The sequence below is a fragment of the Hemitrygon akajei genome, chromosome 5, assembly GCF_048418815.1.
Source record: "Hemitrygon akajei chromosome 5, sHemAka1.3, whole genome shotgun sequence".
Classification (NCBI taxonomy): domain Eukaryota; kingdom Metazoa; phylum Chordata; class Chondrichthyes; order Myliobatiformes; family Dasyatidae; genus Hemitrygon; species Hemitrygon akajei.
In genome coordinates this window covers 45,238,458-45,265,553 of record NC_133128.1, presented here as the reverse complement: position 1 = coordinate 45,265,553, position 27,096 = coordinate 45,238,458, and the positions used below count along the sequence as shown (strand labels likewise).

General features: G+C 40.8%; 1 protein-coding gene across 4 annotated transcripts in view; it reads right to left on the bottom strand.

The window, feature by feature from the left end:
• Nucleotides 1-843: 843 nt before the first annotated feature.
• Nucleotides 844-27,096, bottom strand: part of LOC140727719 (kelch-like protein 13) — a 75,801-nt gene continuing 49,548 nt past the window's right edge. For 3 of the 4 annotated variants that reach the window (XM_073045412.1, XM_073045410.1, XM_073045413.1), the window contains 6 exons: nucleotides 25,715-25,859; nucleotides 22,785-22,917; nucleotides 21,831-22,027; nucleotides 18,495-19,290; nucleotides 8,420-8,533; nucleotides 5,231-7,619 (listed from right to left, as the gene is read on the bottom strand). In XM_073045412.1, the coding sequence (XP_072901513.1) occupies nucleotides 7,102-7,619; nucleotides 8,420-8,533; nucleotides 18,495-19,290; nucleotides 21,831-22,027; nucleotides 22,785-22,917; nucleotides 25,715-25,804 (1,848 nt within the window). In that variant the 5' untranslated portion in view covers nucleotides 25,805-25,859 and the 3' untranslated portion in view covers nucleotides 5,231-7,101. Of the gene's footprint in view, nucleotides 1,696-5,230; nucleotides 7,620-8,419; nucleotides 8,534-18,494; nucleotides 19,291-21,830; nucleotides 22,028-22,784; nucleotides 22,918-25,714; nucleotides 25,860-27,096 lie in introns of those variants that run through there. The other variant, XM_073045411.1, reaches the window with a different exon arrangement.

Genomic DNA, 27,096 nt, shown 5'->3' with positions numbered 1-27,096 from the left:
CCTCTGCTGACTGCTCCTGTGGCTCCTCCCACAGATTTATCACCCTCTGGTGTGGTGAACTACATATACCTGTCTGGACACGCCCCCCCCCCCCCACTGACTGCTCCTGTGGCTCCTCCCACAGACCCCCCTGCTGACTGCTCCTGTGGCTCCTCCCACAGACCCCTGCTGACTGCTCCTGTGGCTCCTCCCACAGACCCCTGTCTGACTGCTCCTGTGGCTCCTCCCACAGACCCCTGCTGACTGCTCCTGTGGCTCCTCCCACAGACCCCCGCTGACTGCTCCTGTGGCTCCTCCCACAGACCCCTGCTGATTGCTCCTGTGGCTCCTCCCACAGACCCCTGCTGACTGCTCCTGTGGCTCCTCCCACAGACCCCTGCTGACTGATCCTGTGGTTCCTCCCACAGACCCTGCTGACTGCTCCTGTGGCTCCTCCCACAGACCCCTGCTGACTGCTCCTGTGGCTCCTCCCACAGACCCCTGCTGACTGCTCCTGTGGCTCCTCCCACAGACCCCTGCTGACTGATCCTGTGGTTCCTCCCACAGACCCCTGCTGACAGCTCCTGTGGCTCCTCCCACAGACCCCCCCCTGCTGACTGCTCCTGTGGCTCCTCCCACAGACCCTGCTGACTGATCCTGTGGCTCCTCCCACAGACCCCCCTGCTGACTGCTCCTGTGGCTCCTCCCACAGACCCCTGCTGACTGCTCCTGTGGCTCCTCCCACAGACCCCTGTCTGACTGCTCCTGTGGCTCCTCCCACAGACCCCTGCTGACTGCTCCTGTGGCTCCTCCCACAGACCCCCCCCTGCTGACTGCTCCTGTGGCTCCTCCCACAGACCCTGCTGACTGATCCTGTGGCTCCTCCTACAGACCCCTGTATAAAGGCGGTTGGAGGCACTGCTCCCCCCTCAGTCTCCAGGATGTTGTGTGATGGTCTCTTGCTGCTAATCGTGGTCTCTTACAGCTAATAAAAGCCTATCGTTCGCCTCCCATCTCCGAGAGTTATTGATGGTGCATCAGAGTGCACGGTGCTGCTTTGTTCTATCTGTTTCTGTTTAAAGGTATACTTCTGACACAAGAAGACCTGACTGAGCACATTCAGAACTAACTGCAGATTGCTTTATCCCCATCCAAAGTTCTGAGTTTGCTCAGCCTAGCAGGGAGTGTTTTTTTCTCTCCAATGTTTAGCTGCTGGCAGTTCATAGGGTTCCTCAGCGGTGACCCCATCGCCAGAATTCCATCAGCCCCTTGTCCATCTGGGGCACAGCAGCTTCTACCAGGGTTAATTTTCCCTCTACAATACCTCTTGAGAGAACACGTTATCCATGATGGTGCATTCATAAACATTTACAACAGAATAACAACATTTTCAGAATGTAAAGGACAGATATTTTAATAATTTTAATGCTATAAGACATGGCAATATGGTGACGTAGTGACTACACGACACTATGACAGCTGAGGCATCAGAGTTCAGAGTTCATTTCTGGCACCATTTGTAAGGAGTTTGTACATTCTCACCGTGACCACGATTTCCTCTGGGTGCTCTGGTTTCTTCCCGCAGTCAAAAGATTTACCAGTTCATAGGTTAATCGGTCTTTGTAAATTGTCCTGTGTTTAGGCTGGGGTTAAGTAGGTGAGCTGCTGGGTGGCACAGCTCGTCGGGCTGGAAGGGGCCGTTCCCCGCTGTCATCTCTAAATAAAATTTAAAAAATAATGTAAAACTTTGTTTCACTGCTAAATATGCATATTTCAATATCCTTGTGCTAGATTACACTTCCCGCCCAGTCCGGTTATTGGAAGGTTGCTTCCTTTCCTTTGCATAATGCTTGTCCTTGATTATCCACAAGCAGCTTACTGGTGCGTTTTCAGAAGGCTGCCTAGGGCTGATTGAAGGAGCGGTCTGTGAGGGCAGGTATGCTGTCCAAGAGGCCATGACGGAAGCTGTTTGGTACCCTAGTAAGGGTAGATGTCAGTGTCCAGAAGCTGGACAGCAAGGGGCTGAGTTGGTCATGGTGAAGTGACTAGCTGGCACTCCATAATGTTTCAAGCTCCCATTCAAAGAACACTTTTAAATGTATATTGCTCCATACCAAAAATAAATACTATTCTATTGGAATGTTTGATTTAAGTCATATTTAGATAAAGAGATTCTGGAGACTGAAGTAAAATCTATCTGTCCAGACATTACAGATACTTTGCTCTATTATAATTAAGAGCAGGGTAATACCGTTGCATAAAAAACAACTCAAGACTGAGCCCTGAATGAATGTCATCACCATAAGCATTTCTCAAGACTGGTCCTCCCTTTTATCTAATGTTTGACTGAAAGACCCATTTCTTTAATATCTCCTTAGCCTTCCAAGTTCCTCAGCATCTCCAATAACATCCGAAGGCATGAATACAATTCTGCTTGGCAGGTTTTTGAGTTTTGGAACGCTCTGACTGAAATCCTGTCATAAATTCCTTCCGCCAATCGATAGTGCTGGAAAGTACAAGACAGCATGATTTTCTGTCTGAGGAATTTTGGTTTTGAAGAGCGATGTGTAATGGTGGGAGGATTCAGAAGTTGAGGAGCAGCTTGATGGGGCTTCGTTTAATTGTTGTTTATATGATGATACACCTCTCTATATCTGACAGATTGTTAGCCTGTGATACAGGTGAGATTTACAACATTCAGATGGTAAGAATGGGACCTTGAATATCCCTTGGGTTAGGGGAACAGTCAAGACTTTCAAAGGTGTACTGGGTTCTCCAATTTTATATTTAAAAAAAAATATATATGTAGAGAGAGAGATTTAAAGAATGCAGACTTTATAGGATAAGTTAGCGTTTTTCTATATATATATACTGATTTAAGGGATGTGGAGGCTCAGCTACAATTTAGTTGCCTTTGTGCTGGTGGTGAGTTTCCTTCCTGAACTGCTGCAGTGCATTGTGGGTAAATCCACAATGGTGTTGGAAAGATTTCCAGGATTCTGATGCAGCAATAGCGAAGGAATGGAAATGAATTTCCAGGCCAGTATAGTGTGTGGTTTAGAGGGCAAATTTCCGGTGGATTTCTGACTCTGGCTTGAATACTGCAGCTAAACCAAAGATATTTGCAATATAAGATCATGACGGATAAACACTGAACATCCGGAGCAACACACACACAAAATGCTGAAGGAGCTCAACAGGTCGCGTTGTTCATAATGAGACCACTCCCAGGTTGAAGGAGCAAAGCCTCTTAATTCATCTGGGTAGCCTCTAACTGGATAGCATGAACATCAATTTCTCCAACTTATAGTAAATTCCCCCCTCCCCCTTCAATTCCCCACTCTGGTTCCCCTCTTACCCCTTCTCCTCACCTGCCTATCACCTCCCTCTGGTGTCCATTATTTATCCCTTTCTCTCATGGTCCACTCTCCCCTCCTATCATTTCCTCCTTCTCCAGCCCATTTCCTTTGCCACCTGTCAGCTCCCAGCATCTTACTTCACCCCCCGCTCCTCCCCACCTGGCTTCACCTATCACCTTCTTGCTTATATTCCGTATGCTCCCTCCCCCTCCCCCCCACCCCACCTTCTTATTCTGGCTTCTTACCCCTTACTTTCCAGTCCTGATAAAGGGTCTCGGCCCAAAATATTGTCTGTTTATTCATGTCTGTAGATGCTGCCTAACCTACTGATTTCCTTAGCATTTTGTGTGCATTGGTCATGAGGGATATGCACGTTTACAGTACTACTTTGGTATAGGCCTTGGAAATAGATCAAGAAAAAGTGCAAAATATTGCAAATGACTTATAAACCCTACTGAACACACAGAAAAAGAATATGGAGCTGTCTGTTAAAAAGATCATATATAGTTTTGCCAGTTTTCTCCTAATGGTTTGCAAGTAATTTTTACCTATTCAGATTCTGTGACTAAAAACTTTGGGAGATATGAATAGTGTTCCTCATCAATAATTAACTTACTTTGAGTGAATAACTATTTAACATTAAAATATGATTAAATTGGAATGCAATTCTCTAAATTATAAGGAATTAAAATCACTCAAAATCTTACTGCATGACAATGAAGTATTCATTTCATTATTTCATTCAAGTTGTGAAAAATGTTAGTTCTGAATTATCAGGAAGTATCAAATCCAAGTGAGAAATATGAAGCCTCCTTTACATGCAATTAATAATTTTTAAAATTACAGCTTCCTGTACATAAATGTGAAAGCAGCTGTAAATGAGAAACCTGCAGCAAATGGTGCCACTAGAAAATCTAAGGCAGCTGGAGGTCCATTTGTCTGTGTCTGAATCTCACTTTATCATCAACTTACTGAACCACAGAGGCAGAATGTTCTGGTAAAAAATGTTTAAAAAGGAAGTGTTTGATGAAATTGTAAAGGTTGTCAGGAAACAGTGAAGAAAACTACAAACTACTTTTATGGAAGAATGAATATTTTCTTAATATCATGTACTAAAACAACTATACCAGAGACTGTTGTCTATGTCTCTTTATTATTCTTATAATATGAAATTTGAAATTAATTTTTGGCTCTTTCTTTTCCATTGCCTTAACTTACCAAATGGACATAGGACCAGACTGGTGATGACATCTTTACACAGAGCGAGAAACATAACACTGCAGCTCATTCTGCATAAGGACTAGCATTGTGGCATTTACTGGACTGTTCCAGCATGTGAATCACCTTAGAAACGGACACTATGTTCAAAGAGTGATCAGTCCTTCTGGCTTGTCCTTAGCCAATCTAAAAAGTTTGTTTGACCTTTGGGTTAATTGATTCCTGCTCTGAACTAGTTGGATGTGTTGAACCAACTCAGAGAGAATTCCTTTAATGACCTGTTGTGTTTTCTTCCCTCCAGCTAATAGTTCTGTGCCGTTTCCTTACCTTGCATTGAATGCTAATTGTTAAAAGACACTGGATGCTAGAGCATTGATGCTTGACATTTCACTCAAGCTGTCTGTTCAAAATTTTCTGATCTAGGCTGATCCATGAATCTCATACTGAAAAGCAGAATGCATTTAGAATAACTAGTTCAAAAAAAGATTCACTTCTTTGCTGTGACTCACTGCTATGCTGCAGGTTGGCAGCATTTCATATTTTTGTCTGAATTTCTACCATCTGCATTCTTTAAGAGTTATTTTGACTCTGCTTAAATAAATAAATGGACTTCCCTTCACAAACAACTAGGTGACAAGAGAAAATATTCCAAAAAATTTAATAATGTTAATCAATTTAACTTTTTATTGCTTTTTAAAAGGTGATGGTTTGAGAAAAATCAAATATAATCTGTTGCTAAAAACAAAGTTGCTGAGCTACAGATTTTGAAATGTTCATGGCTAATTACACATTGATATTCAAGGTTTATTTGCTCAAGACTAGTCAGTTATCATAATCAATAGGCACCCAGCTGGGGCAGGAGTTTGCAAAGGTACTACATTTGTATGAACAGATGTTTGAGTGTTGTTTCCATGGCAGCAAAGTACAGTACATACTGAATTGGGATATTTTTAAAGAGCAAGAATTTCAATACATCGTTAGAAGCTAACAATGCCAATTAATTAGTTGTTAGCCTTTAGTAAAGGACCTTTGGTAGTGAGCTCCATCACAAAAGGGAAAGATCGACTGGTGCTACAGTAAAGGATGCTTGGTGCTTCTGCAAGAATGAGTAAAGCTGTAAATGAATTTTTTGAAGTAAAAGGGGCTGGAGTTCACTTGGTAGAGCAATAATGATGAGTAGTGGATATGGCAGATATGTTGGTAAGCTAGTAAAGTATCAAAGTTTGTTCTGTACGTGGAGCAGGTGAAGATATTCCTGAGAGTGAATGATGTCTTTGAAGTTACGAGTGATGAAACTGAGCATTTCAGCAACACGCAGAAAAGTAGGTAGTCATACAACGAGCAAATCCTGGTGACAAAAGGTGAATGGGTTACCCAAAATGGCAGGATCCAATTAGTTTGGATTATGAATCTATTTATGATCCATGTTTTAGGTCAGGACACTTTATCATGTTCTTCTACTCAAACAGAGTGACACATCTTAGCATTACCAGTGTTCAATGGATAAGCTGAATGATCTGTCTGCACATCCAGAGAGTGGCAGAGAGAAACGACCTATGAGGAATTGGCTGGCGTTGTCCTTGATTACCAGCACCTCTCCAACACAGAATATCCCCTAGCTAATGTGCAGACAGTACAGGCCAACCTGGAGATGGGGTGGACCAAGTGATGAGTCTGAAAAGGTGGCACAAATCATGTCCAGAGGAAATAGTTTCAGGTAGACAGCACCTTGAGAATAATCAAGTTGGTGCATGGAGGACGGTCAAGGTGGAGCTATACAGGAGGTAGATTTGCTGGGAGTCAGGAACTCTACAGTGAAGACAAATGACAGATACCGAATGGTATACATCGATCGGATGATGCGTGCACTAAGAACAGGAGGACTGAGATGAAGGAGAAGTCCAAGTGAGCCCAAGTTGGAAGGGATATCATAGGGCTAAAAATGGCAACACACAGCCCAAAAGTGGAAGTGATTCACCAGAATCAGGAATTCCCAGTGTGGACACAAACTCTCCGGCAGTTGAGAAGATCACAGAGGTACAGAAGCCCGTAGTATTATAGCTTTAGTCTGGGCTTTTTTTTAATGTAGATGTCTGATTGATTTATAGTTATGTGTAAATAAATAGTTAATTTATGATATCATCGATGGAGGTTTGTTAACTTTTTTTAAGTGGGAACCAGTGTAGTACTCGCAGGAGTTCTAAGCATAATTCAAAACCATGTATACATATACATTTGATGCATTTTGAAGCTCTGTCCTTCTTTCTCACCTTACTACCAGCAATATAGGAAAAAAAAGACAAATATTACACAAAGGAATAACTACGTCTGTGACATTACTTTGTACATGACAGACAATTTCAATGGCAGAGTCCATTTAAAATTTTAATTTCTCCATTAAGTGATAAATTTGCAATATATGGGCAATCTAAAAACAATATTAAAACAATTCGTAAAACCTGGAGGTTACAAGGCATCTTTCAAGCCAAGTTGTTGTAAATAAATGCATTCAGCATTCAGCACTATAAAGAGAAATGTACAGCGGTCAGCATTTAATATTAAAACTAGTCGTTCCACTTACTCCCAAAAATGGAGAGTCTTGGGATGATGATTCTATTTCATCCTCTGGCACGTGAACTGTCAGGGTGCATGCCCGTATGCCACCAAGTGATTCGGGTACGTCAAAAACTTTCTGCCATTCATTTTTTTCTGGATCATACTTCTGGACAATTTCTACCATACAACGATTGTTCCATGAGTAGCCTCCAATAACGTATATGTTCTTGTTGAAAACTGCTACACCAACGTCACTCTGTCCGCGTAGCATTGGAGCAATCTCAGTCCACTGATCGCTAATGGGGCAATAGTACTCACAACACAGTACATCATCATAGTCACTTGTCCCGCGAAAATGGTTCCCTCCAATAACGTAAAGGCGATCTTCAATGGAACACATACAGTGTAGCCCACGCACAGTGGACATGTCTCTCTTCCGGGACCAGGTGTTAGTTTCTGGATTATAGCACAGTAGCTCTTTCTGAAATGTATCATGAGTAATCCCACCTATAATTTCAATGCAAAGATTATTAGTGTCATAATAAAAAAAAATTGCTTGCCTCATGACATTGGGTAGCTTATTTTGCCTTTCTTTAAACTTTGATTCTTTCAGATGATTTACAATATCTGGATTATAACTGTCCTCTAAATATACAGGAAAAGGTACTATTGGATGGACTTTACTGCAATTTCAAGTACATCAACAATATACTTAATCATCTTCAATACTTCATTACATAATTCAGATTCAATTCATTTATTCATTCATTAATTACACAATTCAGATTCTGGTTCATTCATTTATCACATGTACATTAAAATATCCAGTGAAATGCGTCACAGCCAACACAACCTAGGGATGCGTTGAGGGAAGTCTTAGCTCTGGTGCCAACATATCATGCGCAAAGTGTCCAGCAGAACAATAACACCAAAACAACAGTGCAAGCCTTTTTGCCTGCCTCCATCCATACAGAGTCCTCCAGTCTCAGGATGGGCCAGGCCTTCAGCCGTCATTAAACTGGGAAGTATATAATATCCCAATCATTCCTTATAAACATGGGATAGTGTTGAAAACAGCTCAATTATACATAAAGGCATGCTAATTTAATTGCTTAATATTGACCTAGTCTACATCACACTTAAGGCACAGAAACAACCTGAATGCCTGCACATATATGGAACAATGATAGACCCTTAAACACTTTCATGTTTTCGTATTAGAACACAGTATATCCTTGTAAGAAAAATAATTTTACTCTAATTATGTCATAGTACTGTCAAAGATGATCGTTTTCATTTTTCCCTACCTGATATGTACATGTATCCCCCGTGAACAGTACCCGCATGTCCGTAATGAGGTTCAGCCAGTTTAGTGACGAAAGACCATTCATTCATTGCTGTATGGTAGCGTTCCACTGTTGCTGAAATTGCCAGAAAAATAAAGATCATTTGGTTTTAAATTTGTGCTTGATCAAACTGATGAGCATAAAACACTAATTTTACTGTCAGGGTAGTACTATTAAATTGCAATCATTTACAACCAAGCAGGAAACAGCTGTGGCAAAATTCAGATATAGTCTTTTAGAACCATTTAATTTAGTTCAATAGCTGCTGTAAAGCACAAACATTTGATTTTGTAATTACCGCTGAGCCAATTAGATAATTTTTTTTTCATTGCATATCTCTGTATTCCTATTGGACAAATTGGCAGCTGGCCTTTGTTGTTTCTCTTAATATAACAACATCTGGTTGAGTAAAAACATTTGTTTTTTAAGATAGCCCACAGACCGTGAATAATCTATTACATCACTAACAATACCATAAGACATCTGCGTGATAAATGAAATGGTTAAAGAAAGATAACATTCCAGAATACCTAGGGTCATTTTTGGCTGCTGAGATACATTATTCCAATTATAGAATAGAGTCATAAAATACAGCACAGAAACAGGCCTTTCAGCCTATTCCCATTGATCTGCCTCTGGGCCATAGCCCTCCATACCCCTCCCATCCATATACCTATCCTAATGTCTTTTAAATGTTGAAATAAAACCCACATACATCACTTGCGCTGGCAGCTTGTTCCACACTCTCACGACCCTCTGAGTGAAGAAGCTGCCCCTGATGTTCCCTGTAAACATTTCACATTTCACCCTTAACCAATAACCTCTAGTTGTCCTCTCACCCAACCTCGGCTGGATTTTTCTATTTATAACTCTCATAATTTTGTATACCCCTATCAAATCTGCTCTCAATCTTCTATGTTCTAAGGAATAAAGTTCTAACCTATTCAATCCAGTAACTTAGGTCCTCAAGTCTCGGAAACATCCTTGTAAATTTCCTCTGCACTCTTTCAATCTTATTTACATCTTTCCTGTAGGTAGGTGACCAAAACTACACACAACATTCCAAATAAGGCCTCACTAAAGTCTTATTCAATTTCCACATAACTTCCAAACTCCTGGGCTCAATACATTGATGTATGAAGGCCGATGTACCAAAAGCTTTCTTTCCAACCCTACCTACCTGTGACACCTCTTTCAAGGAACTATGGATCTGTATTCCCAGATCCCACTATTCTACCACTCTCTTCAGTGCCCTACCGCTCGCCATGTAAGACCTATCCTTGTTGGACTTCCCAAAATACAACACCTCACACTTGTCTACATCAAATTCCATCTGCCATTTTTCCAGCTGGTTCAGAACCGGCTGCAAGCTTTGATATCCTTCCTTGCTGTCCACTACACCCCCAATCTTGGATTCATCTGCAAATTTGCTGATTCAGTTTACCACATTATCATCCAGATCACTGATATAGATGCCAAACAACAAACGACCTGGCACCAATCCCTATGGCATACCACCAGTCACAGGCCTCCAGTCGAAGAGGCAACCATCTAGGACCACTCTCTGGCTTCTCTTGTGAAGCCAGTGTCTAATCCAATTTTCTACCTTATCTTGAACGACAAGCAACTGAAACTAGCTAAGATCATGTAGACAGCATCCACTGTCTTGCGTTCATCAACTTTCCTGGCAACTTCTTCAATAAAACTCTTTAAGACTGGTTAGACACAACTTACCATGTACAAAACCATGTTGACTGTCCCTAATCAGTTCCTGTCTATCCAAGTATTTATATATCTGGTCCCTTAGAATAGCTTCCAATAACTTCCCCACTACTGATGTCAGACACACCAACCTATAATTTCCTGGCTTAATCTTAGACCCTTTCAAAAATAATAGAACAACATTAGCTATCCTCCAATCCTCCAGCATCTCACCCATGGCTAAGTATATTTTAAATATCACTGCTAGGGCCCCTGCAGTTTCTGCACTAGCCTCCAAAAGGGTCCAATGCGACACCTTGTCATGCAATTTGAGACTAATCAAACACCCCCTCCTCTGTAATCTGTGCAGGGTCCATGACCTCGCTGCCGCTTTGCCTCATTTCTATAGACTCTGTGTCCACCTCCAAGTAAATACACATGCAAAAATGCATTTAAGATCTCCCTCATCTCTTTCAGCTCCATGAATAGAGTACCACTCTGATCGTTCAGAGGACCAATTTTATCCCTTGCTATCCTTTTGCTCTTAAAATATCTGTAGAAATCCTTAGGATTCTCCTTCACCTTGTCTGTTAGAGCAACTGAAGCATACAGAGTAACTATTATCCAATTATAAACTAGATAATATTATAGTTCAGTTTCACTAATAACTTTGTACTCACGAATCAGGGGAAGAATTCTCCTGAGTGGTCTTTTTTATAGAAGGTTAGTTATTTTGATCTTGTACTGGCTGGTTTCATATTCCACAAGCTAATTCTGTCTGTGCCATTTATTTAAATATTCTTTATCAACAAACTTATTTTCTCCAAATCCAATAATACATAGAAATTTCCTTCTTATCACATAGAGATTAAATTTAGAATTGTGTCTGGAGCTCACCTCATCCCTCCACAAACGTTCTTTTGAAAATGAGCATAGAAAACTGTGGGCAATATTACAAATCAATACCAGGAAATCAAGTCTGATTGCTTTAGATGCGACTCTTTTGGACTTCACTTTATGATATTAGTCTTAATATTCTTCCTCTGTAGAACTCCCTTGCCAAATACAGATTGAATGCGACATTCCACTCATACTCCAGTCAGAAAACATGAGCATGTCCCAGTTGTCCCTAAGCCTGGTAGTAGGTACAGCCAAGATTTTGTACCTTCTGCCTCTTAGGAAGAAGAGGGAATATCCGGCATGGGTGGGATCTTTGATTATGTTGACTGCCTTATTGAAACTGCAAGACATATTGCCAGGGTTCATAGAGGGGAGACTGTTTCCATTATATTCTGAGTAGGGTCCACAGCTCTCTGCAGTTTCTTTCAGTCATGGTCAGAGCAGTTGTCTTGCTAATGGTCACATGTCAAGTTTCCTTAGCCTCCTGAGGAAGTAGAGACATTGGTAAGCTTTCTTGCCTCTGTTATCTATGTGGTTGGACCAGGACAGGCTATTGGTGATGTTCATTCCTAGGAACTTGGAGCCCTCAATCCTCTTGACCCCAGCACCATTGATGTATAAAGAAGCATTCACACTGTCCACTTCCTGAAGTCAATGACCAGCTCTTTGGTTTTGTTGACATTGAGGGAAGGATTGCTTTCATGACACCATGCCAGTAAGCTCTCTACCTCTTTCCTGTACTCTGACTCACTGTTACTGGGATAGGGTCCACTACAGTGGCATTTGCTTGTAGGTGGAGTTAGAGCAGAACCTGGCCACACAGTTATGAGTGTGGAGGGAGTTGAGCAGGGGGACTGAGGACCGTAGCCTGGGGAGTACCAGATTTGAAAATAACCCTGGCAGAGGTGTTGCTGCCTATTTTTACTGATCGTAGTTTGTTGGTCAGGGAATCAACAATCCAATTGCAAAGGGAGGCGTTGACTCTCAATCCTCGGAGACTGTTGATGAGTTTGCCTGGAGCTGTAGTATTAAAGGAAAAGCTATAGTCAATAAAACAATGGTTAAAGTCTGGATGCTTCAAAGATGAGTGTGGGACTTGGGGGTTGACTTCCGCCATAGACATATTTTGGCAGAATTTCATCTGGAAGGGTGAAGTTGACGCATACTCCAAAAGACTGGCTATGACACTCCATGATGGTGGATGTCAGAGCCACTGGGCTGTAAACATTAATGCAAGTTACCTTTTTATTCTTAGGTATAAGATGATGAGACGCATTGATCATGTGGATAGCCAGAGGCTCTTCCCCAGGGCTGGCTGAAATGGCTGGCACGAGAGGGCACAGTTTTAAGGTGTTTGGAAGTAGGTACAGAGGAGATGTCAGGGGTAAGTTTTTTTACGCAGAGAGTGGTGAGTGCGTGGAATGGGCTGCCAGCGATGGTGCTGGAAGTGGATATGATAAGGTATTTTAAGAGACTCCTGGACAGGTACATGGAGCTCAGAAAAATAGAGGGCTGTTGGTAACCCTAGGTAATTTCTAAGGTAAGGACATGTTCAGCACAGCTTTGTGGGTGAAAGGCATGTATTGTGCTGTAGGTTTTCTATGTTTCTATGTATCGGGATAATAGTGGTCTTCTTAAAGCAGGTGGGAACCTCTGAATGAAGCAAGGAGACGCTGAAGTTATCTGCAAGCACCTGCCATGATTTGAGACATTACTGAAATAGTAGGAGTATAAGAAGGGTTGACTGTGGAAATGTTGATGGAATAGGAATATTATAGATTATTTGTCATATCCTCAATCCTGTGGTGGCAATATTAGCTCAGTCATAGGCCTCTCAACCATTAGAACCAGTTAAAAAGAAATATTCATCCCTATGGCTGTGATATATGATCAGGCAGAGGTTATTCACCATCTGAAACAGTTGAACAGAAACAGTAGAGTGACATTTGGTGTCTTGAGGGTGGTATATTAGATCAGTAGTTATTGGAGCATCTGTCTTGCATGCCTTATCCTGAAATCTTAATTAGAATGGGGAAGGCTTATAAGATACTTTATCTAGTTGATAAAAATAAGATCCATGGATAAAAGGTGTGCAGTTTTAAAAGGCTTTAGGGAAAAAGAAATGGATGAAGTGGCATCTGATACAGAAGAATGTAAAAACAAAAAAAAAACAAAAGCTCTACCAAAGAATATGGCCAAAGGGAGAGTGGGCACTTAAGTTGTATGACTGAAATTAAATACTTGATTCTGTTCCATCTGCTTCTAGCAGGTGCTTCCATTCACAGGGATTTTCAGGATAAACAAAGATATTTTCAGTGCAGGAGATGCTAATGAATCATCTGCTTGAATTTCCATATAGAAATGTTCAGGAAAGAACATTTTGTGAAAGACGAGAATATTTTGTCTTTGCTCTGAGAATGTATTTTGCCCAAAATTAATTGTACACTGTTTGCATGCTTCTGGCTTTTGTACTACCTTTTGGAAAGAGTATGGCAACTGGAATAGCTATAACACAGCTGGAATCCTTTCTGACAAACCAAGGTAGATAAAGCATAAAGAGGTTAAACTTTTATATCTTAACCAGGCCAGAAAATTAAACATCAGTTCAACAAGAATTCAAGACCAAGAAATAGGTCAACAGTTGGATCCCGCCGTAAGCAGTAACTAACTGGTTATAACCTCAAGGACTAAAAATAATAAATTTCACTCCACTCTTTAAGAAGGGAGAGAGGAAAAAGACAGGAAATAATGGGGCAGGTAGCCTGACTTCAGTAGTTGGTCCTTTATTAAGGATAAGGTTTCAGGGTACTTGAAGGCACAAGTAAAATAGGCCAAAGTCAGCATGGTTTACTTAAGATGAAATCTTCCCTGACATACTTGTTGGAATTCTTTGAGTAAATAACAGGTAGGATAGACAGAGGAGAGTCAGTGGATGTTGTTACTTGGATTTTCAGAAGGCATTTGACAAAGTGCTGCACATAAGGCTACTTAACAAGATAAGAGCCCGTGGTATTACAGGAAAGAATGGATAGACGATTGGCTGACTGGCGAGGGTCAAAGAGTAAGGATAAAGAGGACCTTTTCTGGTTGGCTGCCAGAGACTAATGGTGTTCTGTAGGGGTCTGTGCTGGGTTTGCCACCTTTCATGTTACATGTTAATGATCTGGATGACAGAATGAATGGCTTTGTGGCCAGCTTTACAGATGATGCAAGGATACGTGCAAGAGCAGGTAATGTTGAGGAAGCAGGGAGTATTCAGAAAGACGTGGACAGATTAGGAAAATGGGCAGAGAAGTGTCAGATGGAATACAATGCAGGGAAATCTATGGTCATGCATTTTGGTAAAAGAAATAAAGACCTACACTATCTTCTAAATAGGGAGCAAATTCAAAAACTGGAGCTGAAAGGGGACTTGGGAAATCCAAAGTGTAGGGTTCTCTAAAAGTTAACTTGCATGCAGGCTGAGTTAGTAGAAAGGAAGGCAAATACATTCATTTCTAGAGGACTAGAAAACTAAAGCAATGATATAATGCTGAGACTTTATAAGACATTGGTCAGACCATATTTGGAGTATTGTGAGCAGTTTTGGGCACCATATCTAAGAGAAGATGTGCTGACATTGGAGAGGGTCCAGAGGAGGTTCATGAGAATGATTCCAGGAATGAAAGGGCTATCATATGAGAAGCGTTTGATGGCTCTGGGCCTATACTCACTGGAGTTTAGAGGATTGGGAGGGGGGTATCTCACTGGAACTTACTGAATATACTGAATATTGAAAGGCCTAGATAGGCGTCTGGATAGAATGGACACTGAGAGGATGTTTCGTATAGTGGGGGAGTCTAGGACCAGAGGACCTGACCTCAGAATAAAAGGATGTCCCTCCAGAACAGGGATGAGGATGATGTTCTTTAGGCAGAAGGTGGTGAATCTGTGAAATTCATTGCCTCAGATAGCTGTTGAGGCCAAGTCATTGGGTATATTTAAAATGGTGGTTAATAGGTTCTTGGTTAGTAAGGGGGTTAAAGGTAATGGGGAGAAGGCAGGATAATGGGGTTGAGAGGGATAATAAATCACCCAGGATCAAATGGTTGAGCAGATTTGATGAGCTGAATGGCTTGATTCTGCTCCTAAAGTTCCTAGAGTACTGTGCAAAAGTTTTAAGCATATATATATATGTGTGTGTGTGTGTGTGTGTGCGCGTGTGATGTGTGTATGTATATATATATATATATATATATATATATATATATGTATATATATATAGACAGAGAGAGAGAGAGAGATAGCTAGGGAGCCTAAAACATTTGCACAGTACTATATTAATTTATGTATAGCACTGTACTGCTCTCACAAAAAAAACAAATTTCATGACAAATTTGAGTGATGATAACCCTGATTATGATATGGCGTCTCCATTGTGGACTGAGAGGGGAACAGGGCAGGAAGAAGGGAGTCCTAGTTGGGAAGAGGGGAATGGAAGGGAAAGGGGACTGAGCAGGAGCTCCAGAGACACTTTCTATAATCATCAATAAACTAATTGTTTGGAATCAAATGCCCTTGCCTGGTGTCTCAGAGCCAGTGTGTCTGCACCCCTGCCCCAGCCCTCCTTCTCTGCCACCTGTCCCACACCACTCCCGTGGTACTCCACCCTTGCCATTCCCAAAATCCTTTGCTCCTGCTATATTCACAAACTCAATCTCCACTCCATGTTGACAAATACGGTATTGTGCAAAAGTCCCAGGCACCTTAGCTATAAGTGTGTGCCTAAGATTTTTGCTCAGCACTGTATGTCTTACAGTCTTCTGGTGTCCTGTACCTTACTTGAGTGAGAAGCATCTCACTGTTCTGTGTTAATATTAGTAGATGTAAATTGGTCACCCACCTCTATGATAACTTATGCCTGTACTGAGCCAGATTCACCTACCTGGTCTGCATGTTGAGAGCCAAGTGGCCTCTCTGCCATCCAGGAGATATCCAGCAAGGTATACCAAGACCTGAGGTGATGTACACTTCACCCCTCACATTGCCCAACCCACCAAACACTGTCAGCTTTTGACAAAGTGCAAGGTCAGGGACTAAAGATTTGCCTCCCCTCATTGATGGTTTGGTTATACATTTTAACTGTCTCAAGTTATATTGGAAATTATTAAACTTTAAATTTAAAATAAATTCTAAATCTATAAATATTTAAATATTATTATGTTATTAAAACACAAAGAATTAACGTAAAACATAAATTAATACATGTTAAAAAATTGTTACTTCAAAATAACCTGTTTTTTTCCCCTTTAATCTCCAAGTCAGAATTCCCTGTTGAAATGAATTGGACTCTGACCCGAAGCCAGGTCTTGCCTGGTGCAGGATTGCAGATTCATATTCCCCAGTTAATGCCTGTGATCTCCAGCAGAGTTAAGGTTTGCTCTTTCGCCCCTTGTGGACCCATTTATGGGACAGTTCGGTGGGTTTAAGGCACCAACATCTATCACTCTGCTTGTTCCTTATGGATGTGGAGTGAGGGTGAAAAATGTGTGGGAAGTTACCAGAAGTTAGAGAAATTGATGTTCAAGCCTTTTTTTAAAGTGGTACATTAATTCTTTAAAATAATTAGGCAGTAAATTAAAGCAAACATAATTAGTTAAAAATGACTTGATATCTTTAAGGGCAATAATCTGGTGCAATCTCATTAACAGAACTGAAAATAGGCTCAATCGCATAAAATATGCATGTTAAGTCACTGTGCTAATTTGAAACCTAGGAGCAATCACCTAAAATCACTTTAAAATGCAGCATTGAACATTTGCTGGCTATATTATGGAAAATGAAAACATTTTTAGAATGTGCCTCTTTGTGTTCCTGTTTCAAAAAATTATCCAAGTAAAATGTCCAAGCCTCTGCAAATGCCCATAAGCAAGGCCAATATAAAAGCTCCCCGGTGATTAATTCACTTTCAGGCTGTGCCCTGTTTTATGGCTGGCCTTGGTTCTAGCACTATGTTTTAAAACCGGTACGAAATATAATAAACAACAATTTACACCATACACTCTTAACATTCTACAAAACTTGACAGCCACTATGGTTATGCACATTTAGCTGAGAATATGCTTGAGTAATCCAAGCAATCTGACTAATGTTGAACCGAAAAGAAAGCCTTTCTTAACATCAGGATGAACATAGAAAAGGATAAAGAATGAGAGGTGATCTTACTGAATCAAATCAGGTCCTTCAGAGCTGTGATCGAGTGGATGCCAAGTTATTTCTATTTGTGGAAGAATCTCACATGAGTGGATACAATTAAGAGATTGGGGCAACCACTTAAACCATGGTACATAGAGATTCCTCCTTGCAGTGTGTGGTGACTGTCTAGAATTCTCTCCTTTGGAGAGTTGTGGAGGTGAAATCATTGCAGGCATTTAAAGAGAAAGTAGGTATTTTTTTAAAGATCAGGGAAATGACGGCAAAGGGGAACTGACACAGAATGGACATCAGGTCAGTGTGAGTAGCCATGATTATTTGGAAGGTTGAGTCAAGCTTGAAGGGCTTCCCATCTTTTTTTGTTTTAACTCTAGTTTTGTAGTCAACTCTGATTATAAGATTCTGTGTGAAAGTGTTTTTGTTAATTTATGGAATGGTGACGTTGCTGACTAGGCCATATTTAATCGCCATTAATAGATAACTTGCTTTCCTGAACTTTGTGCTTGCAGGTACTCCACAGAGCAGTTGAACTTTCTTGTTGGAGGAATTCACCCCAAAATGGATAAAGTTATGCTGGATTATTTCCAAGTCATGTTGATGTCTGGACTCCGAAGAGAACTTACAGGTGGTGGTGGTCCCATGAATCTGCTGCACTTATGATAAGTGACTTTGTGAAGTGTTGTCTAAAAAGTAACTTTGCATTTCATAGGTTTGATGTGTTGCAGTTTTGATACAGATAATTCAGGGTAGGGACAAGTCCCACTGCATTTACAAAAAATTTTAAAGTGGTAGTGTTTGTTACCTTTGATATTTTCCGTGATTTATGGGCTAGGGTTTCTTCAAGTGCACAAGGTGTCACTGACATATATATTGAAAACAGTAAACAAATAATAGATACCTAGAAGATGTGAGAACAAAGGTATACCCTGGTATGTTGAAAATAAACTGATGCCATTATGACTGTTCTTTTAACAAGAACAGTCTTAATGGTTTGCTTCTTGCCACCACATGGAGTGATGTCTAAGGTGAACAGGAAACATAATAACAGCACTCTTTTGGAGAAGTAAGCTACGATTAATCTAATGCAGTGAAAGCATCTTTAATTGTGTGTACTGCCTATTTCTGACTTGTCAATGTTTGTAGTCCAGCAATGGAATTTGTATTACTAATCTGTTCTAAGGTCCAAGCCATTGTTAGCAGCACTGGGTGAGCAACTGATGATTGCAAATAGATTGAAATTTACCTAATTCTCCAGCTGCATTCCGGCCACCCACTGCATACAGATTTCCTTTAAGGGCACTTAAATGGAAGAAGGTTCTCTTTTCATTTAGTGAAGCCATCTGTTTCCAGTTGTTGTAACGGGGGTCATATCTGTACGTCGAATCAACAGCAGTTTTTCCTTTTGTGTCGTAGTTGCTCTGCCCACCGACGACAAAGAGGAAGTTTCCAATCACAGCTACGCCATGCTGGTAACGCGGCACATCCATCGTAGCCAAGGGCCTCCATTTCTGCGCACTCTCATCAAACAAGCGCAGCTCTTTGCTCACTAGGAGTTGCTGGCGGAGCACGCCACCCAGTGTTACCAGGTGGGTTGAGTTGGAACGGATCCTCGTCCTTTCCGACTGCATGATTGGTTGCATGTGTGGCAACATCTGGTAGTTGCTAGCTTCCAGTAGGAGGTTAACACAGCTAGTATCATTTCGCATGAACTCCACATTCTGCACGTGTTCGAGGAGCTCCTGTGGTGTCATCAGCGGGAAGCGAATGTTCTTCATCAGTTTTGCAGCAAACTGCATTCGGCATTCCTCATGATTCAGCCACTGACAGGTGGCCTTAAACAGCTGTAGTTCAGAGCAGCATTTTAGGCTGTCACTGCTGAGCACAGAGAGAAGCTGGTCAAGGGAAAGCTTCAGAAACTCCCCATTGCTTAGCACTGTCGAGAAGTTCTTTACAATAAAGTCTTTGATAAAGTTATGCAATTTGGTCAAGTGGAATGTGTTGGCAATACGTCCAAATTCTACACAGTTTTCAACCGAGACCTGGTAAATATAGAAGAATTTTAAAGAAACATTATGTAAAATGGACAAATTATCATTAGTGTCAGGAACATCTTATTTCAATGACACATTCTACTGTGTCAAAGATCTTTACAGTACAGTATTCATATGATGATTCCAGGCTTCTGCTCACTTGTTCATATGCTGGTTGTGTTGGTGCAGAGCTTACTCTATTCTGTTGGTTCATAAAGACAACAACTAATGTATGTTATCAACACAAGAGATTCGGCAGATGCTGGAAATCTTCAGCAACACACACAAACTGGTGGAGGGAGCAGCTAACCGGCGTAGAAGGGTGGCACGGTAGTACAATCACTTTATAGTTCCAGTAATTGCTGATCGGGGTTCGATTCCCGCTGCTGTCTGTGAAGAGTTTGTATGTTCTCCCCAAGACTGTGTGAGTTTCCTCCGAGTGCTCAGGTTTCCTCCTACATCCCTAAAATGTACAGCTTAGGGTTAATAAGTTGTCAGCATGCTTATGTTGGCACTGGATGATGGGGTGGTAAATTGGATTAGTAAGTTTGCAGATGATACTAAGGTAGGTGGCGTTGTGGATAATGAAGTAGGTTTTCAAAGCTTACAGAGAGATTTAGGCCAGTTAGACGAGTGGGCTGAACGATGGCAGATGGAGTTTAATGCTGATAAGTGTGACGTGCTACATTTTGGTAGGAATAATCCAAATAGGACATACATGGTAAATGGTAGGGCATTGAAGAATGCAGTAGAACAGAGTAATCTAGGAATAATGGTGCATAGTTCCCTGAAGGTGGAATCTCATGTGGATAGGGTGGTGAAGAAAGCTTTTGGTATGTTGGCCTTTATAAATCAGAGCATTGAGTATAGAAGTTGGGATGTAATGTTAAAACTGTACAAGGCATTGGTAAGGCCAAATTTGGAGTATTGTGTACAGTTCTGGTCACCGAATTATAGGAAAGATGTTAACAAAATAGAGAGAGTACAGAGAAGATTTACTAGAATGTTACCTGGGTTTCAGCACCTAAGTTACAGGGAAAGGTTAATCAAGTTAGGTCTTTATTCTTTGGAGCGTAGAAGGTTGAGGGGGGACTTGATAGAGGTATTTAAAATTATGAGGGGGATAGATAGAGTTGACATGGATAGGCTTTTTCCATTGAGAGTAGGGGAGATTCAAACAAGAGGACATGAGTTGAGAGTTAGGGGGTAAAAGTTTAAGGGTAACATGAGGGGGAATTTCTTTACTCAGAGAGTGGTAGCTGTGTGGAACGAGCTTCCAGTAGAAGTGGTAGAGGAAGGTTCTGTATTGTCGTTTAAAGTAAAATTGGATAGGTATATGGACAGGAAAGGAATGGAAGGTTATGGGCTGAGTGCGGGTCAGTGGGACTAGGTGAGAGTAAGCATTTGGCACGGACTAGAAGGGCCGAGATGGCCTGTTTCCGTGCTGTAATTATTATATGGTTATATGGAAGGTTGGCGACACTTGCAGGCTCCCCCAGTGCAATCCACAGACTGTGCTGGTCAAGTTCAAAGTAAATTTGTTATCAAATTGCATACATGTCCTCATATACAATGCCGAGATTCACTTGCTTGCAGGCATACCCAAGAATTACACAACAGAATCAATGAAAGACCACACCTCCTTGATGCAAACAATGGATTTCACTGTAAGTTTCAATGTACACATGACAAATATAATTAATCTTAATCTTTAAGTAGTCAATGTTTCAGGCTGAGAAGTTGCAAATGAAGGGTCCTGATGAGTTGCCTAGGTCTGAAATGTTGACTGTTTATAACTCTTCATAAATGCTGTGCAGACTACTGAGTCCTCTAATATTTTGTGTGTGTATGTTATTCAAGATTTCCAGCATCTGCAATATCTCTGTGCTGCTTGAGAGATTGAGTTCTTCCAATATTTTGTGTTCTTGAGTCAGATTCCAGTATCTGCTATTTTATTTGTTTTCCATCCAGCTACTCTCTTCCAGTTAGAGTCGTAGGTGCTTTGTATTTCAAAATTTCGTATTAGATTACTTTTTTGATTTAAGAATTAGAAATAATTAAGCAATGGATTTTATTTTAGAGGGCTGCAGTTTATAAACCCAGCCTCTGAAACATCATTGACATGATCAAACTCCATTTGAACCAGATTATCGAAGAGGGGAGGGAATGGCATGCAAGAAAAGGGAAATTTCACTAAAAGCCTATACTGAAATACGTGTCAATTCAAGCAGCGTTTGTGGAGAGGGAAATATAGTAAACATCTCAGGTCTAGGACACTTCATCTGATCTGGAAAAGTGTGCTTTACATAGCAGGAATATCTGTGATGAAGTTTCCAAAGTAAAATATTACTTTAAATATTGTGGGAGACAGAGAAGAATCCAATTGTATCAGAAAGGTGAAGCTAATTCCATGAAGAGAAAGGAAAGAAAAGCAGTGGCAGCTTAAAAATTTAAATGCAATATTAAGACCTGCAGGTTGTAATATATATAGATGGGAACCTCTTCCTCGAACCTCCTTTGAAAAATATGCCAGTAACAATGGGACAAACCTGAGAAATTAGAAGCTCCTTACAAAACTCAAGGATAGGCAATATCTGGAGGAAGCTTGCTGCTTCTAGTATGTCCTGGAGATTGTCCACATTGAGAGCCAACTTTGATGTGTAGATGAATTCTACAATATTTTTCAGTCCTGTCTTGCTTATTCCATGCAGCTTGATAGAATTCAGCTCCTGTTCCTTCATGCCACCTGACATCAAAAGATTTCAAGTTTAAGTATACAGTAGCATTAAATTGCAGGTCATGCTTATGGTAAGCATGCTCATTTTCCTCAGATTCTGTCTGTTAGAACGATTTTCAAAAGCTATAAACTTAAATTACTCCAATAGTTTAAAAGGTAGGAAAGAGACTTGCCAGAGCTGAAATGAAACTGAAAAATAAGGACCCTTCCTTAGCAATAGAAAGAAGAAAAACAATGGAAGTATAGAGGAAAAGAGAAAGCAAAGTAGTACAGTAAGAACCCAGGAAGGGAAATTAAATGCCTAACATAGGTAGAGAGAAATTGCTTTTGTCAAAGGCCAATTGTGATAATATTCTGGTTTGTAATGGAACAGGCCTCAGCATGTAACACATTCAATGGCTTTCCTCCGTCCCCTTTGTTATTTCAGTAAAATGGGATATTGAAGGTGTGGGCCTTAGAGCCATAGGGAAAGGGAATTGAGTGAGTGTTGGAAGGAGAATGTCAGGGATAGAACAGGGTGAAAAACTACAGAAATATATCCTTATAACACTGCACAGATTTTCACAATGCTCCTGTTACTCTACTGAAATAACCTTGGTGGATAACCAGTAAGAACTTTGTATAGATAACCTAAACAGCAGGCAGGACAAGAGGGCCTCTATGGACAATGTCACATGGATCATGCTGTCAGTTCATGTTTCTGTTCTTGCTGAGTTAGTCTTACACTTAAATAGTGAAAGGTAGAGTTAGTAGAAACATTAATTACCCGTGAACATAGCCTTAAAATAGTCACTTGCTGATGCCATCATAGCTCTGTGCACAGGAAACTTTTCATCGCTGTCTCCTGGCACCAAAGTGACGTCGCAAAGTAAACCTTCATTCCTCAGGTTGTTAAATCCCTGAAAGAAAAAGAAAATTAGAACACAAAGTTCAGAATTTATAGCTGTAAACTCCAACAGACTTTAAAAAAAGGAGATCTAAAATGGTTTTCTAATAATGAATAAACAAATGAGATTAACACATAACATTTGTCACCATAGTAAGACCTTAAGATACAGGAGCAGAATTAGGCCATTTGGCCCATCGAGCCTGCTCCACCATTTCATCATGGCTGATCCAATATTCCTCTCAGCCCCAATCTCCTGCCTTCTCCTCATATCCCTTCATGCAATGACCAAACAAAAATCTATCAGCCTCTGCCTTAAAGATACGTAAAGGCTTGGACCCCACAGTTGCCTGTGGCAAAGAATTTCACAGATTCACCACTCTCTGGCTAAAGAAATTCCTCCTCATCTCCATTCTAAAAGGACGTCTCTCTATTCTGAGGCTGTGTCCACTGGTCTTAGACTCTCCCACCATAGGAAACATCCTCTCCATATCCACTCTTTCAAGGCCTTTCACCATTTGAAAGGTTTCAATGAAGTTCACCCCTCATTCTTCTAAGTTCTAGTGAATACAGGCCCAGAGCCATCAAACGATCTTCATATGACAAGCCATTCAATCCTGTAATCATTTTTGTGAAACTCTTTTGAAACTTCTTCAGTTTCACCACATCCTTTCTAGGATAAGGGGCCCAAAACAGCTCACAATACTCTGAGTGAGGCCTCACCAGTGCTTCATAAAGTCTCAACATTACATCCTTGCTTTTATATTCTAGTCCTCTTGAGATGCATTCTAACACTTCAACACTTATCCCACCCCCAGCAACTGCCCAGCATTGTCTTTTGTAGAGCCGTAGAGAAGGTGCTTTGGCTAGCAACTCTCTCATGCCTCTGTAATTCCCTTTACTCCTCTGTAACACTGATACCTCTGACTTTAACTTTGCCTTCTCAAACTGCAGAGTGAATTCTGTAATATTATGATCACTGCTTCATAAGGGTCCCTTTCCTTTAATCAAATCGGTTCATTGCACAACACCTAATCCAGAATAGCTGATCTCCTAATGGGCTCAACCACAAGCTACTTGGATCCAGCACTAACACAATTTTCCCAGACTATCTACATATTGCCCTTTTGACATGCCTTTTCTATCTCCTGTTGAGATCGGCAGCCCACATCCTGACTACCGTTTGTAAGCTCCCATCAGCGTCTTTTTACCCTTGCAGTTTCTTAACTCTACACACAAGGATTCTACATCTTCCGATCCTATGCACCTCTCTCTAAGGATCTTTTTACTAAGAGCCATGCCAGCCCCTCTGCTGTCCTTTTGGTGCAATGTGTATCCTCGGATGTTAAGCTACCAACTAAAATCTTCTTTCAGTCATAACTGGGCAATTCTTGCAACATCATCTGCCAATCTCTAACTGTGTTACAAGATAATCTACCTTATGCATACTGCATGCATTCAAATATAACAGCTTCAGTCCTGTGTCCATCATCCTTTTTGATTTTGTCCATCTTCTATACTGCAACTCATCCAACTGACTGCAATTTTGCATATAGCTGTACAACACAGAATTGGGCCCTGTTGGCTCACCAAATCCATGCTGACTCTTTGCCTATCTACGCCAACCTCATCTGCCTGCAGCAAGTCCATATCCTTCTATGCTTTGTCTTTTTCAGTGCCAGTTTTACAATCTCTGAATAAGTAATTCCACCACCTCCTCTGGCAATCAGTTGCTGAAACTGATCACAGTCTGCATAACAGTAAATAACTTTCCCCTCAAATTCTGTCTAAAATTCCACCCTTTCCCCTTAAAAACATGCTTTCTTGTTTTTGATACCTCTACAGTGGGTAAAAGGTTTTTCTCACAAGATAAAACATTCCAAGGAAAACAAGCCCAGCCTTTCCAAATCTCTTCATGTAGCTAAAGCTCTCCAGTATAGTAAATATCCTGATGAATCTCATCTTCACTTCTCTATACAACCACATCCTTCCTATACTGTGCAAACAGTGTCTATGTGTTGTGTAACCAGTGTTTTGTAAAGTTGCAACATAACATCCAAAACGTTATATCCTATATTCCAACCTATGAAGGCAAGCATGTCATATACCTTCTTCACTGCCCTGACTGCCAGTGTGGCCACTCTCAAGGAACTATGGACTTGAACCATAAGGCCTCTCTGTTCATTAGCAAACCTTAGTGCTCTACTTTCTATCCCTGTTTGACTTCCCAAAACTTTCATACTTATCAAAGCATTACATTCCATCCACGTATGCTCTGGCTCTTCTTTATAGCTTATCTTTATTCTGCTGCAGCTTGGACAATGTTCCTTGTTATCTGCAATACTGCCAATCATTCTGTCATCCGCAAGCTTATAACCAAGATGATTTTTGATCCAATTAACCAGGCCACTTTAGTTTCCATGTACTTTATGCTTCTGGACCAGTCTATTATATCTCCTGCATTCAGTAATATATACATTATGTATTCATATGCATTCAGTAATATATATAATATATCCAAGTCAGTAATATATACGACAGACAACAATGGTCCCAGCACTGATTTTTGCAGAACACCACTGGTCACAGGCTTCCAGTCAGAAAAACATCCTTCCACCCCTATACTCTCCCTCTTATCACCAAGTCAAGTTTTAATCCAATTAATCAGCTCACCTTTGTTCTCATGCATCTTGTCCTTCTGGAGTAGTCTATCATGTGGGCCCTGACTAAAGTCCACATAGACGTTGTCTGCCATTCTTACTTCATCAATCTAACGCACGTCAGTAATGAAAAGAGATCTTTGTAGTTACCTGCAGCACAGCCGAGCTGTGAGTCTCACTATTGAACGTCTGAGGAGCCCCAAGAGAAACTGAAGACTGACAGTTTTTTGAATCTTCCATCCTGCCAGAGGACAAAGGCACTTTCAGCGGAAAAGTGCCCTCTTCTACCAGAGAGCTGAATAGAATAACACAGACAATTAGATAACAAGAGAATGACATTATTCTGTGACACACACTTAGCCTGTCAGCATTGTCTATGAGGGATTATTATGTTTTCCCCCTGTATAACCACACTGTTACATCTGATGTCAAGAGGACTGTCAGTATTCATGAGAGAATCTGCACATGTGGTACCAATATTTATTCCCATTCCATTGCTCAATTTGACCCTTCCCCATCTAAACTCCAAAAGCTTTTTTTGCACGGAATATAATAAGTAGGTGTAAACTCAGACTGAATTCCCCACTGACAGCCACTCAGGACAATTACCCCATCAAATCTTCACATCCAACAATCTGACCCAAATCATTTCCAATCACTGTGGCGCTGTTCCCAAAACTCTCTGAGCTATTGGTGTGGATGCAGAGTTTCTCAAAGGAAAGCAGGGGAATAAATACCTAGTTAAGGAAAAAGGATTGTTATTTTATATAATTAACATTCTGAACTGAGATGCAATATTTAATGCTTGTGATTAGAAAGTCAATTGCAGTTAAATGATTTTGTTAATTGAAAGTTAAATGATTTTGTTTTTACAGCACTTTATGAAGAAAATGTTATTCTTGTTCAAAATGCCACCTTGGGGCACTTCTACATCAGGTAAGAGTAAGCTGGCATAGCTGTATAATTATGCTATTAACGGGGGGGGGGGGGAGGCATTCTACTACAAAAGAAACTTTGCTAAAATTCTTACCGTTGTGGAAAGTGGCAGTGATTCAGCAAAGTTTGCATTCTACCAGAAGTATTAATCTGCCATTATTGTCTTTCAAGTGTTGCTGTATTTAAACAATTATTTAACAGGGAAGCTGCTAGGATACAGCACCCTTAAGCTTTGCAGGAACCTTACAAAGATCATTACTGCACTGTTTGTTCACCTGGCAGCCTGGAAAGATAAATTGTGTGCTGTAGTTCTGTTGGCACAACAACAATGGACAGATGTTGAAATGCTGGAAACACACAGCAGGTGCGGAGCACTTCCAGCAATTTCTATTTAATTTCAGGGATGCAGCATCTGCAGTATTTTATTTTGGAGTGGCTCTTACCTTTAACTGCTGGTGGAAAACTGGCAGGAGCACTTCAGCAGTGTGTTACAGAGCCTGCTGAGTGTTCAATGGAAACAAAAACAGTTGCTGGGCATAAGGGTAGGACAATCTCCTGCCATCAGTTTTCAAGCTAGCAACAAAACTTCAAGCTCA